The following is a 19,965-nucleotide window of genomic DNA, read 5'->3' as shown; positions in this document are numbered from 1 at the left end:
TCTACCTAGAAGTAAACCGCAATTGTCGTGCACAATATGAGCACAATGTGCCCAATGAAAGAAATTGGTTTGATGCAATCTATCTATTAGAAGTAATTCTTATGGACATTGGTTAATGTAAGTTTATTATGTGCTTATATTGATAGGACATTGCCCTGGCACGTTAACGGATGCAGCGATCAGCACGCATCCGCCCTACAACAGAGGTACGCAATTGCCTTTATAACCTCGTATCGGGAAATTGCGAAAATTAGGGAACAAATGGAAACCCTTTGACGTACGTGTGAAAATGAGTCAAGCGGAAGGTCACAATCGCCGTGATAAATACTACTCCATTAAAGTTGCGAAGATAATACCGGCATACATTTTGAATGTTTACGGAAAGCAAATGGACCAATCTTATGCAATTCTATGAATAATAACGAGGCCACTCAAATATCTTAAAAAACATAAAAATATTAATAAAAAAAAAATATGAATAATATATATTGTTTTGAGTGTCCGCAATTTTTCATCCACTTGATTTGAATGTTTCAAAAAGCATTCGATTTCTATTGACAGGGAGGTGTACTGATTAGTTTTTGGGAAAGACAGGTCCAACCGTTACGGAGCTACGGAGCAAAGAGTGCAGAAAATAGTAATTGAGTTTTTGAGAGAACGTTGTATCCGATTTGAATGATCCAAAAACATGTTTGAACCGATTTGAATAATTCAAAAAATATTCGATTCGTATTGATAAGGAGGCGTGCAATACGAATCGAATGTTTTTTGAATGATTCAAATCGGTTGATCCGCGTTCCCGAAATCGTCGACGAAAATTTGTATCCGCACACACATACATACACGCACACACACATACACACACACGCGCGCATACATCCATTTTTTCTAAGGTATGCGAAAATATTCAGAAACCTCTGAAACGTAAAGATATATATAAAATATATATAAGATATAAAAATTTTCATTTTCGATTTTTTTGCGATTACTATAACTTGCCCTATGGGAAATTAAAAAATGCCATTTGGCGGTCAAAAATGATCATTAGACATATGCACATCAAATTATCCGATACTTTATAGAGATTTTAACAATAAGTACAAATTTTGTTTACATTCCTATGGGTTCCGTACTAATGTTTATCCGTTAGACGGCGGCACGGCGCTTCGATATTTCGTCTCTATGCAGTTCAAGCAGTACGATTGCTTTGAAAAAAAAGTTCAGAATTTCCAAAAGATGTCAAAATGAAGAAAACATTTTTTTTCAAAAAAAAAGTAATTTTTTGTCAAATTTATAGTTTCTCAAAAATCTAATTTTTTCAAAGTAAAATTTTTTCGTTTTTAAAAAAAATAATAATTTTTGGTACGGGAAGTTCCAGCAATTTGCCTTAAGGCACGATGCTAATGCGCCCCACTAGTTTAAATTGTTCTCGTTTTAACTACCTACTATTACTACTATTATTGTTCATCATCTTGCCAGGGTGAAGATACAGTTGGTCGTTTTTACCCCACCCACATATAACCTATTATAAAGGTTATATAAGGACATCTGTGGAATCAAACTTAAAAATAGCTATACACCTTATAAAATAATTAAATAATGTATCCTTGCAACTAAGCAACAGTGCTCACAACCAAAAAACCTAACAACGAAAGAAAATACTTTTACCGTAGATTTTCAAACGTGGACGTTTATCACCTGACAGCAACGTTGCTCGATTTGAAGCGATGGCTTATCACACAAATTTTCCCGTCTAATTTCAAATATTGTTGTTAAAAAATGTCTAATTTTACTTGTTTTTGAGATATTGGTGGTGAACCTTTTTACCCGCTGACCTTTAAGCCCCGCTCTACCCTATTGCCAAAATAAATATGTCAGTTTAATTGCTAAATATTACAGGTGGATTTAGTGCCATAGGTCATATTATTTCTGATTTGTCTAACGCGAAATTTTCTGAAAGCATCAACTCCAATCTTGGGTACGAAATGTATAATGTTCGTTAGATGGGACCATCTTTACGTTACATCATTCGTTTTGATCGTAAAATGCGAATCATCATATAACTGTGACAGCTTCCATACCGTAACAGCATTAGTCCGGTAATGAAATAATGGTTCGGTGACGTGTGTACGCGCGCATTGTGCCGGGATCATTTTGATTTAACAACACACAATTCGTCGGGATAGCGCACTTCTGGACACGAGCGGCGAGGTAGACGACGCACCGAACTCCAATTTAAATTTTATCCTTGGAAAAGATTACATATTCGTGTACTACTTCCTTATAAACATACAGTTAAAGGAATTGAGGTCGACCAATATGGACAGGCAGCCAACATTACGACCACTTTATTATTTTTTTGTTCAAAATTAAACTTAGGGGACTAGACTAAATCTTCCTTGTCCTTGTTGACAAATTTGGCAATTTCTTAAGTTGTCAAATGTCCTAGTTTAATATAGCTTCACGTAATCACCAATCTTATTAAGGCGCGCACATATAAATTAGCCAGCTCTTTCAATACGATCGACGGTCTAGGTATCCAGCTTATGAATAAACTTCCACTTAACATCCGAAACTTAGACAGCAAATTTCATGCTTCCCTAGTTAAACTTTTTAAACAATTAGCTTTTTATGACATTACTGAATTTTCTCAATTTGATTTCAATAACTATTTTCTTGCAAAATCCTTATCCTTTATCTATGTAGTCTGACCATTTGATCGCCTGTACAAACATTTTTTTTTAAATTTTTTTTTTATTGCTATTTTATTAATTTAACATTTTTACGGTTTTAAATGAGTATAACTTTCAACCTTGTGCAAGAATTTTGAGCTTGACTGGTGGTCAAATAGACTTTAATATGATGAACTTGATGATGAACATTGTATTTAATGTTCGAATGCTTTTTTTCAGCTCTTTTTTTCAGAAGCAAAATTCGTGCAGCTACTATGATTATTATAAAATCACTATCCTTTTAATATAAACTATGAATAAACTTGACAAGAGCCTGAAATAATATGTATTATTATTGATTACGGGTTGCTTATGAATAAATAAATAAATAAATAAATCTCGGCCTGTAGCTCTGATATCAAACAGCAATTATTTAAATCGAACCAATGCCGTATTTCCAATTTCATATGCCCCCTTTGGCTTCCGCAATGTGGTAGGCAATAAAAACTGTCACACTAACTTCCTCTAATCGAACTGAAAGTTAGCAGAACTTAAAGATTTGCCTTCGTGGAAAGATATTTGACATTATCAATTCTACACTGTCGTACAAAACACACAGGAATTATTCCACTTTTTTAAAAATAAATAGCTTGACAATATTTGAAATTAATATTTATTATTGTTAAATGACGACTCAAATTTAAATAAATAAATACATAAGTGCATAATTCATAACTTATATCATCTTCCTCGTTGGATGATAAGATAATAAAATAAAATTATACATGATTCGCAATAATTATAAAATGTAAAACTGGTTAACAATTTAAATTCCACATACACATTATAAAAATCACTACAGTTTTTGTAAGACTGATTTTTTAGATATTCAAATTTACTTTATTTTAATTTCGTGATTAATAATATATTTTTTCATTAACTTACCGTAGAATAAATTGCAGTAATAGTAGAAACTGTGGATATATGTGGGCAACACGGATTCGAAAAACATTCAATTCATAATAATGGGAGACGTGCTGATTAGTTTTTGGAAAAGGCAAATCAAGCGTTTCGAAGATGCAGAGAAAAAGTGCAAAAAATGGCAATTCAGTTTTTGAAAGGACGGTGCGTCCAATTTAAATTATTCAAAAAACATTTTATTTGTATTGATGAAATGAAGAACTGATTAAATTTTTACAAATTCAGATCCAACGGTTTCAGGTATCCTATAAAAAAGTAAATTCTTAACATGCCTATGGGTTCCGTACCAATGTTTATCCGTTAGACTTTTAAATGAAAAATTTAATTTTCGGTACGAGAAGTACCAGCAATTTTCCGCGAAGGTGCTTCCTTTATTTGACTTTCAATATTACAATATGTAGCTTAATTTACGAAAGCAATACATGTTACACGCAAGCATTGAGATCGAAAGTTGTGATGATTAGTTCCATAACTTCTAAAGTTTCACACGTCGGTGACGCGAGCACAAAGTAAAACCGAAGGAACAGCAACAATCTCAAAAGCTTCACCAGAGTTAAATAATATTTCGAACTTTCATAGGTATTAACCAGCTCTACTTCTAAAATGCATTATGCAACACAGCTGATCGGCCAAACATAAAGACGGGACGAGAGAATAATACAGAAACGATCGGTTCAGTTGTGACCGATTGCGTTGCGTGATTCCTCGATACCAAGTAAATGGTCGTATGAGCCGATCGACTTTGTCTTCTGCAGTACAACAACCACTGAATTTCATAGTCATGAGAACAACTTCACAAAGGAACAATATTTCATTCTTTAATCATAAATAAATAATTGCACAAAATTAATATGATGCTTGACATCCAAAATTGATTATTCTCATATATTAAAACGTGGCACCCAACAGTATTTTAAGAGAATTTAATGTAGTTCGTTCATATAATAGATTAAAAGCACAAAGCTCGTGTTTGATTCTAAATATTCTTATCAAATTCAAAATACTGGGCCTATCGGTGGCGTAATCAGCTCGGTCGTGTCCAATTAGATCCTAGGTTCGATCCCAGCAATGACCAAGTGCCCGTAGGTATAGCTGCATATAAATCATAAAACGTCAACAAAAACTTCAAGTATAGTTCGAGAATTAGTCACAACTGGATTGAACAACTACTAGATTACCATCGATTCAAAAAGCCATATAATAACGTCAAACCAATTACTGAATGTTCATTTAGTATGACAAATTGTAATTAAAAGTAGAACAAAAAATCGGAATACTCTTATGAGAACTAAATATTCTGATATATTGTTTTTGAAATACTTTGTAAATTGTGCTCATATTTAACGCATCTGAAATATAATATAAATATTGAAATATTTTCTTACATTTCCGACCACTTCTGAACCAGTACGAATATTTCAAGACAAAAACTGGCCAAATCGGTACGGCCGTTTACGAGTTTTAGTATCTTTAACAAAACATCAAGTTCCACTTTTACATGAAAAGATTTAAAGAATTTTTGGATCGTAAAAAGCACACGCAAATATATTTTGCTGATATTTTAAAAATATTTTGTTGGGTTTCATTTACGCAGGAGCTCGATTTGTTTAGATATATCGGTCATCCTAATAAATTCTTCGTTTTAAGTCACGGCCATTTCCTGGGAAAAATAAAAATGAAAGATCTTATTCACCATGAGCAACTGATAAATAATTCCTCGCAGCTTCCTGAAATCTGGTACCAGAAATCCAACTACATGAACGTGTGTAGGTATCAACACTGAATAATTCAAAACTTTTATATCCGATTCCGAAACGATACTCGAGTCAGTCTACTGACTGGAGTCAACACATTTGGTATTCGCCTCATGCCCGGGGTTCAATGATATTCAAGGCATTACTACATTGGATCAAGTGAAAATCAGAAGGATTCGTGTGAAATGTCCTTACCAGAGACACGTACGATCCTTAATAAAGTAACGCGAATATCGGTAAAAGACAGATTTGCATGTTTTGCGACTCGTTGTAGGGTTTTCCTTTCGTTTACCGTTCAACTTTCATAATTTAGACGATCATTTTTCTTATTGATCAATTATACTTGGATTTAAATAACACTTATAATTATTGTCATATATTTGAATCGTTTATGTCAATTAAAATTATGTAATAACAAATCCAATCCAAATTCAACATTAAACATAGTTTAATGAAGAACGCTTTCACATTATTATTTAATATATATTATTTAGGCTAATTTGAATATGTACCGTATTATTAGCCTAATTTTATACAGTATTCCTATTATTAGTAACATAATATTTAATAATAATATTTGTCTCATACAAAACACTAAAAAACTTAAGACACATAAACAAAACTTATACTTTATAATAAATTTTATATTTAATCATAAATATCATAAAATGTTGGCATTCGAATAACACGTATTTAAACCACACAGAAAATATGCAGTAATTGAAATCACATATCAATTAAATTTTGTTTTTTCTTATTTATAATTTAAGATTATGAATAATTGGCAAACAAATATGTTCGATAAAACAAAGATAAAATTTATTGACAACATTCGACTAGCAATGACTAATAAACGTAATATATCAGCAAGTTTATAAAAACACATTCATAAGTCGGATAATGCTAACAATAAGTAATAGCATTATTTGAAATTGTTTTCGTAATTAAATTTATATGTTAAATGCACAATACGTAATTAAATTTACCACAAAATTATCCAGAAGAATTTCACATAGCTTAAGATCATACATAAAATCTATATAAATTTCATGCTAAAGAACAATATTTTATTTCGCAAAAAAATGATTAAATAAACTGAAAATATATTTCGAATGATGTTACTGATATGTAAATTATTACTCAGAGTTTGAATTAGAGTAAGTTACAGAATTCGAAAAAAATCTATAAAAATAAATTTTTTGCATATATATTTCAAAGATTTCTAACCATTTTGGCACACCTTATATTTGAAAAAATTGGATGTATGTGTGTGTGAAAGTGTATGTGTGTACGTTTGGATACAATTTTCCGACTTCGATATCGGATCAATAGATTTGAATGAAACAAAAACCATTGGATTCGTATTGACAGGAAGACGTGCAGATTAGTTTTTGCCAAAGGTAGGCAAAATATAAACAAAAAGTACAAAAATAGCCATTTTTGAGAGAACAGAGCATCCGATTAGAATAATTCAAAAAACATTCAACTCGTACTGACAAGGAGACATGCTGATTAGTTTTTGGCAAAGACAGGTCCAGCCGTTCTGGAAATACGCAGCAAAAAGTGCAAAAAATAACAATTCCAATTCACAAAGTATCAGCAATTTGCCGTGCGCTACAAGTTTAAAATAAAATCACTCTAAATAAAATAAGTCTTTGTTTTCTCTGTTTTTCGATAAACTTTTGGTTAGTGAAGCTGTTAAAAAGAATTGAATAGAATTGAATATTCAATGCATTAATTTTTTTCATGGCAATTTTATTTTTGTTAGAATAAATCATATTTTGGAATAGTTAGAATAAATCATATCATGCAACTTTTTTATGTAATAAGCATTTCAAATTAATATATATTGTATAACTTTGTAAAATATTTTCATAAACTATGTAACAAGGGGTTAAATAACCACAGGGTTAAAAGCCATAAATTAAATACAAACTAGTGGTACATGGCATCGTGCTTTAAGGCAAATTGCTGGAACTTCCCGTACCTACCAAAAATTAAAAATTTTAAAATAGCTTTAAAAGTTTTTGAAAACTGAAGAAATAGATTTTTGAGGATTTTGAAATTTTTGGAAAAAACATGACTGTTTCAAAAGATCTGATTTTTTACATTTCGAGATTTTTTGAAAATTTTGAAGTTTTACCAAAACAATCCCCTGCGTAGCAGCTTTATAGACGAAATATCAAAGATTGTTAGCGCTGCGGCGCAGTGTAACGTATGAGCATTGGTACGGAACCCATAGAAATATAAACAAAATTTGTACTTATTATTAAAATATTTATAAAACATCTGATAATTTACTGTGCATATGCCTAATGATCATTTTTGACCGACAAACGACTTTTTTTTTTAAATTTTTCACTCGATCTCCCTATGTAAACCATTTTTTTAAATTGCTCCGAACTGTATTAAAAATATTCTGGTCACTAGTATTTTACATAATTTCACTATCTGAATAAAACTATCGTCCATACGCATGTTGAATATTTATAATCGCGTGGTTTCGCGACAGAAAGTTTTTCCGAGCGATCGCAACCGTCGGCCTCCAGTGGCACGGTCAGAAAATATATCAAACCCAACAGCACGCTCTGTAGCCTCTCATAAACTTTCTAATGCTTTGGAACAATGATAGATGCTTAATTATACAGTAAAAAACACAAGGTGATTCATAAGGCACCATTGAATTCCTAGATGACTCGGTCTCTATTACAGACCAACAAACTGTCCTATTTGAGGCATCAGCTTCAAAGTTTAGCCATAATTTTGCACATTTACCTGGATGTCCAATCACTCGATTGCCATTCTAAGTATACTACCAAAAATATACTGATGTTTCATAATGGAATAGGTGCAGATATTTAAAAAAAAAGCACTTTGCTGAATTCATAAAGTATTTGATATAAATGAACAAATAATACAGAAAATGGAGCGTGTCGGCATTGGTAATTTAAAAGGCGTCAATTAATTATTTAATGTGTTATTATTACTTTGGATGTGGACTAAATAAAACCAAATCATAACTTAACGAAATGAATATTAAAATTCGAATAAAATCTACGGATTGAATATTATAACACCAACAATATTGTCATAAAACAAAAAGGAGTTTAATACAAGCAAAATATGAAAAAATACAAACAAATACAAAAAATATAAAAAATACAATAGTACAAAGAGACGTATGGACAAAATGACATGGTGTTTGGTTTTTTAATGATATTTATTTTTTTAGTGATATTATAATCAGTCTCAATCGTTTTTACTCATCTTTGGTGCATTGACTACCTGCAACATAGTTTTTTAATTAAGTAGGAACTATAATTACATATTAAAAAATGCAACTTATTACAAAAATCATTTTGTACATAATGTGAGGACAATATGTCATATAGGATAAGAACATACTGAGATAATATTCTAAAGAAAACAGTTCACAAATAAATTGTTTGGTCCTCTTTGGGACATGAGCACATGAAGCATGACCCTAAAGGGAATAAAGGGAGCAAGTTAGACATCGTAACAAACGTTCGCCGGGCTCAGAACGATCAAAAATAATTTTGCAATAAATGCAATTTCCTTCTTTTCACCGGAGTATCTTTTGGTCTGTTTTTAGAAGTAGTTAGAGTAAAAGTTGAGAGCCAATCACCATTAACAGGTTTGATTTTTTTTTCTTGACTCTGCAATGCTTGCGAAATAGTCCGAAGTCATTTTGTTTAGTAGAATAAGTATATCATTTCGTCCAAAACTGAACAAAAATGAATGAATAATGAAAATTCCATCGAACGCCTGATAATTACAGTTCATTGATTTTAAAATAAATAATTACAAATAGTAATACATAAATATCAAAAAACATGAAAGGACCACTCTAAAAATAAAGTTTTGAGGACGCGATACACTTTTGTAATGATTACCGCGAGAAGACTGTAACAATGACGCCCAACATCTGACAGAATTGTTATTAGGGATTTTTTAACGTTATACAGTCGCGAAAACGTTACCAGAACTAGTCAAATTTTAAATAAGGCCACTGTGTCATTTTGTCCTTATATACCATTTTGTCAGTATTTCCCCTACAAATAAATTAACTTTCCATTAAAAGAAGTATTTATATTCTTGCTGATTATATGACCACTAAATAATAATTTTCAACTTAAATTTCAATAAAATGTATCAAGCAGCCAAAATTTGACCCTAGCAAACTGGTCCAGCTCAATACCGATCTGTGCCCAATCGAAAAATAAATCATTTTGCAACTTGAAAAGTAACATCAATTGTTTAAAATCCACACAAAGCTAATGACTACTATTTAAAAGTACTAAGAACTAATACAGCAATGAACTTGAATTTTAGTTCCACTTAAAATTCCTCTCATTCATTGTCACAATGATGAATAACTAATTAAACATCATTCTCGGGTTAAGAGTGAACCGCCATCAAAATGTACAAATGACCCAATGTCTTTTATACGGATAAGACCTAAGAAAGTGTATGGGCTACTGAATAATAGAACCGGTTTGAAGAAATTTAGTACGATTGAGAACTAGAGACAAAAACGGTATATTTTTCACTTTATAGATAAAATTGCGAAAGCACTTTTCACATTTTTATTGATTCATTATTTTTCTTAATTACACCGATTATACATTGGATTAATGTAAATTATCGAATTCGGGGGTATATTTTTAAATGTTCTTTATTTAGATATTTATTTATTAAGTATACTTGGCTAAAAAAAAAATTGTTCATAATTATTAAAATTTAGCTATATGCTACATAGTTTAATTTTTTTACTATGGCTATAAAAAAATCCATTTAAAAGGTAATTTTTGTGCAGAGGCATGAATTTTAGGTCAGTTTTAAATCATCGTAAAAAAGCAATAGTTTTTTTTACTGTCATTTTTTATAATTTATTCATCAACTACTAAAGTACAAAAAAGTTTACAAAAAAAAGTTAATAATTTTTAAAAATTAGCAATTGTTGAAATGGAGGGTCTGAAAAAATTTATCATGCCCACGATTGCAACCCTTCTAGTAAACCGAAATAAAAAAGATCATTAATATAAAATGATGTCGCAATGTACTAGAATTATATATTTTTTTTTGCAAAATGACGACTGTTTGAAATAAAGGGTTTTTTAAACTCACTTTTTGAGTTTCTCAATTTTTTTAAATAGTAAAAAATGCTCGAGAGAAGTCAATAAAGAAGAATTTCTGAAAATTTCAAGTGAATCGGTCCAGTAGAACTCGGGAAACCGTAGGTATCGTATTGAAAAAGACAGTCTAGAGAAAAACGCGTTTAAAGTTTCGCAAAAGGATTACCATGGTCAAACAGCTGTTTCTCCAAAAATAATTGAAATTTTAAAAAATTCTCTCGTCCACATATTCTTAAAACTTTGAAAATATGAAATAAAAGAAAAAACGATTTTTTTTAATTTTTACACTAGAATACCCCTTTAAATTAGTAAACTGTACAAATATTTATTTTTGCAGTTACACTAAATACACTAAATAACTTCACGTTCAGAGTAAAAATAATCAAGTAAAAGCATTGTTTCATTGACCTGTTAAAAATATCTAAGAATAGCGTGGCTCTAATGTTTACACACAAACAATTCAAAATATGATTAAAACAGTTTTACTTACAATTAGATAATAAATACTGTTATTGAACATTCATCTAAACTGCACAATTAATTAATTTTAGTGCAATAGAACATATTATTTGTCAACTGCCAATGCACATGAGGCATAGGTAGACAGTTGCAGTTTTGCACTTTCGAAATCTTGCTACTTATTCATTTTGTAACACATTACAACACAATTTTGCATCCTTTATCAATGATTAAAATATTACTTACTGTGATGTTTGGAGTTGGATTTCCAGATGTTCTTGAAAAACGACATTTTCACTTTTGTTTACAATTTGTCCTTAAAGATAAAAACTGTTTTATATCGGTTATTTAAAATTGAAAAATACGCGGTAATCACTCCGCTTAGTTCGTGGACATGCGAGTTTCGAATGTTATTTACGACTTAAAAAATTTATCTGGAGACTTCAACGGCGTGTTATATTTAAATATCAGCACTAAACGAAGCACATATGTTCTAGGAGAGTATCGCGACTTATTCTGACCGCGTTCAGAGTACGACTGAGCGAGAGTGAACACAACACACAACATCAAACACCGAGCGATACTATCAGCCGAACCGACCGGATGAGTCGGTCGGGCACGGCTGGTCACGGCGCGCACCTCGCACCGCGGTCGCAGGCCGAACGAAGGCGGCGGTACTAAAACCTGAAGCCTGCGGTCTGCGGCGCTTGGTCGCGCTGTAGCGGACCATGCCGTGCTCGCGACATCGCCCGCTCAAGAGTCGAGAGTTGTTAAGTTTACTGGATACAACACTTTTATAACTTAATCGAGAGAAAAAAAAATAACATATCTAGTGGTGCATGGCATCGTGCCATAAGAAAAACTGATGGAAATTTCCGAACCGCAATTTAAAATTTTTGAAAAACTTTAAATTTTCTTGAAAATTATTTTTTGTAGTTAAACTTCTTTCGGCGCGACTAGAGTGTAAATCCGTACAAATGCAACGGAAGTCCGTTACGCCCGAACTGTTCATTTGCTCTCGATGAGATCATTTCTATACGGGTCGATTGTGATTAGTCGTCGTGTATGTGAACAGAGATCTGTCGTTGTATGCGTACCGGCATCAACGTTATATGCGTACCGATATCAAAAAGAAAATTAACAAGAAAATACCTAAATCATAAAACTATTTTACCATGTTCCTTAAAAATAATAAAACAATTTAAACGTTTGTGCCGTAAGTTTATTGATTAGAAATAATTTCTATATTATTCGTAGTTTGTATAAATCTTTGAAGTTATTAAAATGAAAAATATTTTTAGGAAAGACAGATATTACAGCTGTTCAAAGAATGAGATTATATCGCCAGCGAAAAAGTAAAAAAAATATACAAGCAGTCAATGAATGTATGTTAATTTTAATTACATGAAATTGTAGTTTCATGTAAATCAATTACATGATGAGTGAAGTTGCAAAAACAATATTTGTTTAGGCGTTGTTTAACATAATCCACTGTGTGAACGAATATTATAGAAGTTATTAATCAGAAATTACTTCATTTCTCTAACAAAGGTTTATTTCTAAATGCTAATTACAATGACAAACCGATCATGTCATATTTGAAGTATGACTTTAATTGCATTATTGTTTTTAAATATTATACATATTTTTAATGCTGTTATAAATATATAATTTATAATTCATCATTATATAAATGTATATAATGGGTGAAACTAATAAATATGTGCATCACGAGTGTTACCATATTACTAATGAACATTATTCAAATTTGTTATATGATGTATTTATTTTTACTTAAATGCCATCTGTACAGTTGCAAATAAGTTTTACTTCAATCGCGTGTGAACCTTACGCGCACTCTTTTTTTTTTATTTTGAATTTTTTTCAAAAGCAAACACGCCGCGTAGCTGTTTTAGAGGCGAAATATCGAAGAGCGTAAGCGCCGTGTCGGTTAAACATTATAAATCTTGGTACGGAACCCATAGAAATATAAAAAATGTAGTTATTATTAACAACCCAATCATTTTTGTCCGACAAATTGAAAATCACCAAAACCGTTGGACCTTCCTTCCCAAAATCTTAATAATTTTTTTATTCCATCAATACAAGTAAAACGTTTTTTGAATCATTCCAATCGGATGCTTTGTTTTCTCAAAAATTGGTTATCTATTTTTTGCACTTTTTGCCCCGTATCTTCGAAACTGCTGGACCTGGCTTTGCCAAAATCTAATCAGTACCTTTCCACATCAATAGGAATCGAATGTTTTTTTGAACCATTCAAGTCGATTGATCCAATACTCTCGAAATGGTGTACGAAAAATTGTATCCGTACATACATACACATACATCTATTTTTTAAGTAATGCCTAAATGCTGAAAATGCTTAAAACATACAGATATGGTACATTTTTAACTTCCCGTAGGGCAAGTTATAGTAATCGCAAAAAAATCAAAAATGAAAATTTTTATATATCTTTACGTTTCAGAGGTTTCTGAACATTTTGGCATACCTTAGAAAAAATGGATGTATGTGTGTGTGTGTGTGTGTGTATGTATGTATGTATGTGTGTGTATGTATGTGCGGATACAAATTTTCGTCGACGATTTCGGGAACACGAATCAACCGATTTGAATAATTTAAGAAACATTTGATTCGTATTGATAAGGAGACGTGCTGATTAGTTTTTGGCAAAGGTAGGTCTAGCCGTTTCGAAGATACGGGGCAAAAAGTGCCGAAAACGGTAACTCAGTTTTTAAGAGAACGGAGCGTATGATTTGAATAATTCAAAAAACATTTTATTTGTATTAACTAAATGAAGAACTGTTCAAAATTTTGGAAAGGTAGGTCCAACGACTTTGGAGATATGGAGAAAAAAGTAAAAAAATGAGCCATTTGGCGGTCAAAAATGATCATTAGACATATGCACATCAAATTATCAGATATTTTATAGAGATTTTAACAATAAGTATAAATTTTGTTTACATTCCCATGGGTTCCGTACCAATGTTAACGCGTTAGACGGCGATGCGGCGCTTACGCGCTTTGATATTTCGTCTTTATGCAGTGAAAGCAGTACGATTGCTTTGAAAAAACCTTCAGAATTTCCAAAATATGTCAAAATGAAGAAAACATTTTTCTTTTCAAAAAAAATTTGTTTACAAAAAAAAAAATTTTTTTTTTAAAAAGTAATTTTTTGTCAAATTTATAGTTACTCAAAAATCTAGTTTTTTCGAAGTAAATTTCTTTCAAAAATGTTAATTGTTTTTAAAAAAATAATAATTTTTCGTACGGGAAGTTCCAGCAATTTGCCTTAAGGCACGATGCCTTAATTGCCTTAAGACAGAATTCCACTTACAGCTAGTTCATTTTCAATTTTCTTGCGATTACTATAACTCACCCTACGAGAAGTCAATAAACATTTAGAAAATTTTACGATTACGTAAATTTTGAAACTTGCTATTACAAAATTGCAGAAATAGTTTTTTGTAATAATTGCTATTGTGTTAATATTTTGCTTGAAAAAATAAATATGCCTTTTGTAATTTTTTTTTTATCAAGTTACAAAATGGTAAGTAATACTAACTTAAATATAAATTTTTTCGTTTTGAAATGGCAGCATATTTTGATTTATATAATACATAATAATGAAAAACTCTTATTCTGAATTTCTCAAATATCTTTTGGTTCTTTCAGCTAATAACTTTAACGGCTTTTGTAAATGGTATCAACATGAAACTATTTCATTGAGAAGCTGAACTAATGAGTTCTATGAGATGTTGTGATAAAACTTCTTAACAAAGTCACTTTTATAGAAGGCAACCCAACGGTAGGTCTATCTATATTTGATACATTTTTTCATGGGAAAGGCTATTTTCATCTGGAAACATATTTAGATCTGTCTATTCAACTGAGAATGAATATCACTACCGCTTGTTATGAGGTGTCCGAGTTGGGTATCAAACTAGGAGCCTTGTTGTTGCCAGGCCGAAGCTTCTACTTCTGAGCCACAGAAGAGTCCGCAATTTGTACACTTTCGTTTGCCGAATGCTTTACTAATATTATGCGCTCAAATTGTACGTTAGCCCTTATCTTGGTTTCTTTTAGGGCATGTTAATGACCCGTTTTTCTTTGTTCATATTACCTTAGAGTTCAATGAACGTCAGCAAAACACTTACCTCACACATCTTATCATACGTACGTGTTGAAAACAAAATCATCTTCAGTTATTAACTTTTATATAGAATTAATTTCAGGCACTTAAAAATTGTACTGGTTTTCTCATTTGTTTACAAAGATAACGTATGCTAAAACTAATAATAAGATAAAAAAGTAAACATAACTGCTAAATATACATACTGATAAAAAAAAATCTAATCAGCTGTGCTAGGTAAGGTGTTATCAAAACATCACACTTATGTGAGAAAGATTTTTTTTATAAGCGCAAAATCAATATCTGTCATAGTTAAAAGTCTTTCTCGTACATTTAATCCTAGTGACCACTGGTTCCGGTACAATACAAACCCCAGCCATCTTAATGTCAAGCAGTGATAATATCAGATTTCAAGAGTGAGATTATAGATCTAATAAGTTATATCAATATTATAGTATATTATGATATAGTATTACATTTAGATTTTATGTCAAAAATAATTTGTTAAATAAACATTCTTTACTATCAATAATAATAAGCATAGGTTTAATTTAATTTAAAATATATTATTGAAAAAAAAAAGTGAATAAATTAACAAAGAAAGCATTCCTTGCTTGTTATTCTTGTTACTCTTGGTGTTGTAAGTTATAAGATTTCACATCATACAGAATCTGTACGCAGTTTTAAATCTACAAAATCTATATCTATATCTTAATTTGTTATGACGGCATCAGAAAAATTACAATGTATATAAAATTTATGAATTTTCAAAAATTTTAATTTTGCAAAATTAACAATATAGATATAAGTCATTTGAAATTGAATGTAACTTTTTTATAAACATCAGAATTATGTCAGAAAGATATGTGAAATTAAATCAATTAATATATAAAATAATGATATAATATAACATAAAATTACAAAGAATATTTTTATCTATTACAAAATTTTTGACATAATTTATAGTGATATACATTTTTGTAGTGATATACAATTTATTTTACCATATGCGCTTTAATTATTCATTCAATAAATTACCAATTAAATTAATAGATCAAAAGACCTGTAAAAACTATTATGTACCAATAAAATTTACGAAATTCGATCAAATCAACAGACAAAAAAAAAATAATAAAAAAACATCATAACACAGGGTAGGGCGGGACATAAAGGTTCAACTAGACTTTGAGCAATTATATTGCAAAAACCAAATCAATTATATCAAAACAAAAAACTATCTGACTTTATTCAGTAAAACTTCAAGCTAAATTAATATTGAAGAAGTTTTTTTTTATTTTAAAACTTGGTCTTCTTTACCCTATAAGCAAGGTCAGAAAGCAAACAGATCCAATGTTTTATTTTTATTTTTAAAAGGATTAAATACTATGTTCAAAAAAACTTCCTACTAATTTCTCATTGTAATTTTTTTTTTAATTTGAGAAAAATTGTCACCTGTTATTTTTACACCATAGGTGGGGTCAGGAAGCAAATAGGTACAATGTTTATTTTTAATTTTAAAGGGATTATCCGAAAAAATATCTACATTATTCGACCAATGCAAAATATGCATTTAATGGGAACATTTTTTACAGAGATTACACTATATACAATGTTGATTTGGTATTTCATCAAAAATATTTATATGCAGAGTTGAAATAACTATTTATTTAATTTATTCCCTATAAAATTGATTGAATATAATTTAATTTACTATCAGGGAAAAGGTACAGTTGGCCCACTTACGTGAAAGCTTTTATAGTTATTATATAGAAAAAACTGTCGAATCTAATTTAAAATTAACAATACATTTTATAAAACAATTAAATAATGTATACTTAAAAATTAAGTTCTTGTAAACTAAACAACAATGCTCACAACAAAAAAAAAACTAACAACAAAAGAAAATACTTTTGTTATAGATTTTTAAACATTTATCGTTTACCTTCCGATAGCAACGTCGTAGAAATCAAGATTATGACTGGTTATAATTTTTTTCTTCTCTTGAAATATTGTTGCTTAAAAGTTCTTAACTTTACTTTATTTAACGGTGGTGAACCTTTTCACCCGCAAACCTTTCAAGTCCCGCTCCACCCTACTTAAATTTATGGCAAATTATTTAAAGAATTTATCACTAAACTCAAAAGGATTTTGTGCATAATTATATTATATTTGCAGCAGATTTATTACAATTATTTACCCCCCCCCTCCCCTTTGTCAGCAAAAGTAAGCAAAGTTCTTACCCAAAATAAGCAAAATAAGCAAATCAATAACCCCCCCGCCCCCCTATAGTGCTTACGTAGTACTTGAACGGCCCGAAAGATGATGTACAAAACCTAACAAAATGATAAGAATAATAAATTAATTTTATTCTAGAAGAGCCCGAAATCTAGGGAAAGTTATCCGCGACGTTTCGCTGCTCAGTGCCTTTAGAGTGGACTTCGATCGCGCGAAAGAGGGACAGTGTTTTGACGGCAGAAAGAGTCGGGCGCTTTGCGATCAAAAGCTTGTTCTCTTTACTTGTACTGATCTTGCATGAAGGACAAGATGACAGTTTTCTTATGTGATAACACCAAACAATTGAGTGCGGCGATTTGTCCTCCAGCAAATAACATTGTCTAATTTTAACACCGCACCAAAATTAAGCGACTGCCCTGAATAGCTTATTGTTAGTACGATTTTCATTGACAGAGAAAACGAAAGGTAGTTGACTGGCGGTTTCTTTTAAAAAATTCAATTTTAGTATCGAGGCAGTAAATGCATTGTATATGAGTAATCTATCATAATATGAGAAAACTAGGAGCTTGTTGTTACAGTTTTTTTAACAAATTAGTGTATGTTGAAATTCACTGCTTATATCTTCTATATATATAAAAATAAGTCGGGTTTTCCTTCCTGACGAAATAACTCCAGAACGCACGAACCGATTTCGACAATTTTGCATTCGTTGAAAAGGTCTCAGGCACCGCAAAATTAGTGGTGCATGGCATCATGCCCTAATGCAAATTGCTGGAACTTCACGCACCGTAATTAAAAATTCGAGTAATGACATTAGTGAGAATTATCAGAATTATGCTTGGTTAAGTCAACGAGCAATTCTTGCCGCCAAGAAATATGTTGTAAACGCACTGAATTTCACCATTCAATCAAAAATTGCTGGCGATTTGTGACATACCAATGATTCCGACTGGTCTTCCGTTTGACTTCAAACGATTGCAATTTCCAGTTCGACTTGCGTTCGCAATAACAAGTCGCAAGGCCAATCGCTTAGTGTTTACGGAATAAATTTCAAATTGATTATTTAGAAAATCATTGTTTTTCACATGGGCAGTTATACGTTGCCTGTTCACGAGTTGGAAACCCATCCGCATTGTTTGTGTTAACCTCAGACCAAAAAACAAAAAATGTGGTTTACCAAAGAGCACTTCAATGAAACGGATAATTTGCGGATTCATTTTCATTTACTCAGAGAAGTTCAACTGAAAAACACTTTTGTAATCGAAATAAATTCATTACTGTTGTATAATAAAATCAAATTTTTCCTTTTCAAATATAAAACAAACAAAAAATTTCTTCATCTATCTCACAAAACCATCTGGTGGCGAAACGGAGTTCGTCGGGTTTGCTAGTCTCTAATAATAAAGATGTGAATTTCTAATGCTACATTGCGAAATAAAGATAGGTAGATGCTGTAACTATTCTTCTACCAAACCAATTTAAAATAATTTTATAACTATTGTTTACTCTTTCACAATTAATTATTTTGAGGAGGTCAGCGGCTAGAACGGCTGGACGTGAATCAGAGGTCCCGGGTTTGATTCTCCTTTAAGCATCCCGTTGTCAAGCAGTAGTAACAACAATTTTACTTGGGAATATAGATAAAAAAATGTTTCAAAGTAAAAATAGCTCTTACCCGGCATTGCTGCATCAATAGAATATTTGCTCCATTCCAGAAATTGTAATAATTATATATCATATAGCGAGGGACAACTGTTTGGCATGCCATATGTCGAACAGACTAGTATCAAGTCAAATTAGCACAACAACTTATTGGACTATTAAGTTCTGATTGCTGTTTGAAAATTATAAAAAAAAATCATTTTGCGGAAAAAGTACGGTGTTACAACTTAACACGTGTTTGGAGCTAGTTGTAACATCTATTGGGACAGTAAAACCGCTGATAAGAAAATTGTTTTGTTTCTATAAAAAATTTCGTAAATCAATGTAATTTATAATTAATTCAAATAGTGTATATCTTACAAACTATATATTCCACCGAATCTTCTGCACTAAAATCTGTATAAACTTCACTACATATCAGGCAATGCTTGCATGATACAATTAACCCCAATATTTTATTTCAACCAACTCAACTATACTCAACATTAAACTATTTAAACAACTTAGCACAAATACTGTTACACTTTTTTTGAATTGATTTTAAACTTAATGTTTTTTTTATTTATATATACAATATACATTATTTTCATATCTCAGCCTGGTATAAGAGATTATAATAACAGTTTTTGTATTTTATATATACATTTCATTTGACTATTTATATTTCATTATATAATATCTATTTATATCTATATAGATATTATATTTCATTAATATAATATCTATTATAATTAAAATATTTTCATATAACTCTTCAGTCTTCTTTGTATTCAATTTCCTTATATTTCTTTATTTTTCTTTTAAATTTATCGTCATCATTGGTCATCTTAAAATCGTTTGGCAATTCATTATATATTTTACTAGCACTCCATATGACATTTCCTCTCAATTTATT

General features: G+C 30.8%; 1 protein-coding gene across 1 annotated transcript in view; it reads right to left on the bottom strand.

The window, feature by feature from the left end:
* The window catches only part of LOC113377168 (low density lipoprotein receptor adapter protein 1-B-like), a 250,074-nt gene extending 238,531 nt beyond the window's left edge, over nucleotides 1-11,543 (bottom strand). Inside the window, exon 1 of the mRNA XM_026617391.1 lies at nucleotides 11,269-11,543. Coding sequence (XP_026473176.1) covers nucleotides 11,269-11,314 — 46 coding nt within the window. The 5' untranslated portion in view covers nucleotides 11,315-11,543. The remainder of the gene's footprint in view (nucleotides 1-11,268) is intronic.
* Nucleotides 11,544-19,965: the final 8,422 nt, after the last annotated feature.

The sequence above is a fragment of the Ctenocephalides felis genome, unplaced genomic scaffold (assembly GCF_003426905.1).
Source record: "Ctenocephalides felis isolate EL2017-DRISC unplaced genomic scaffold, ASM342690v1 CF-g0.4_SCAFFOLD_01886, whole genome shotgun sequence".
In the NCBI taxonomy this organism is placed as follows: domain Eukaryota; kingdom Metazoa; phylum Arthropoda; class Insecta; order Siphonaptera; family Pulicidae; genus Ctenocephalides; species Ctenocephalides felis.
This window is presented reverse-complemented; position numbering and strand designations above follow the sequence as displayed.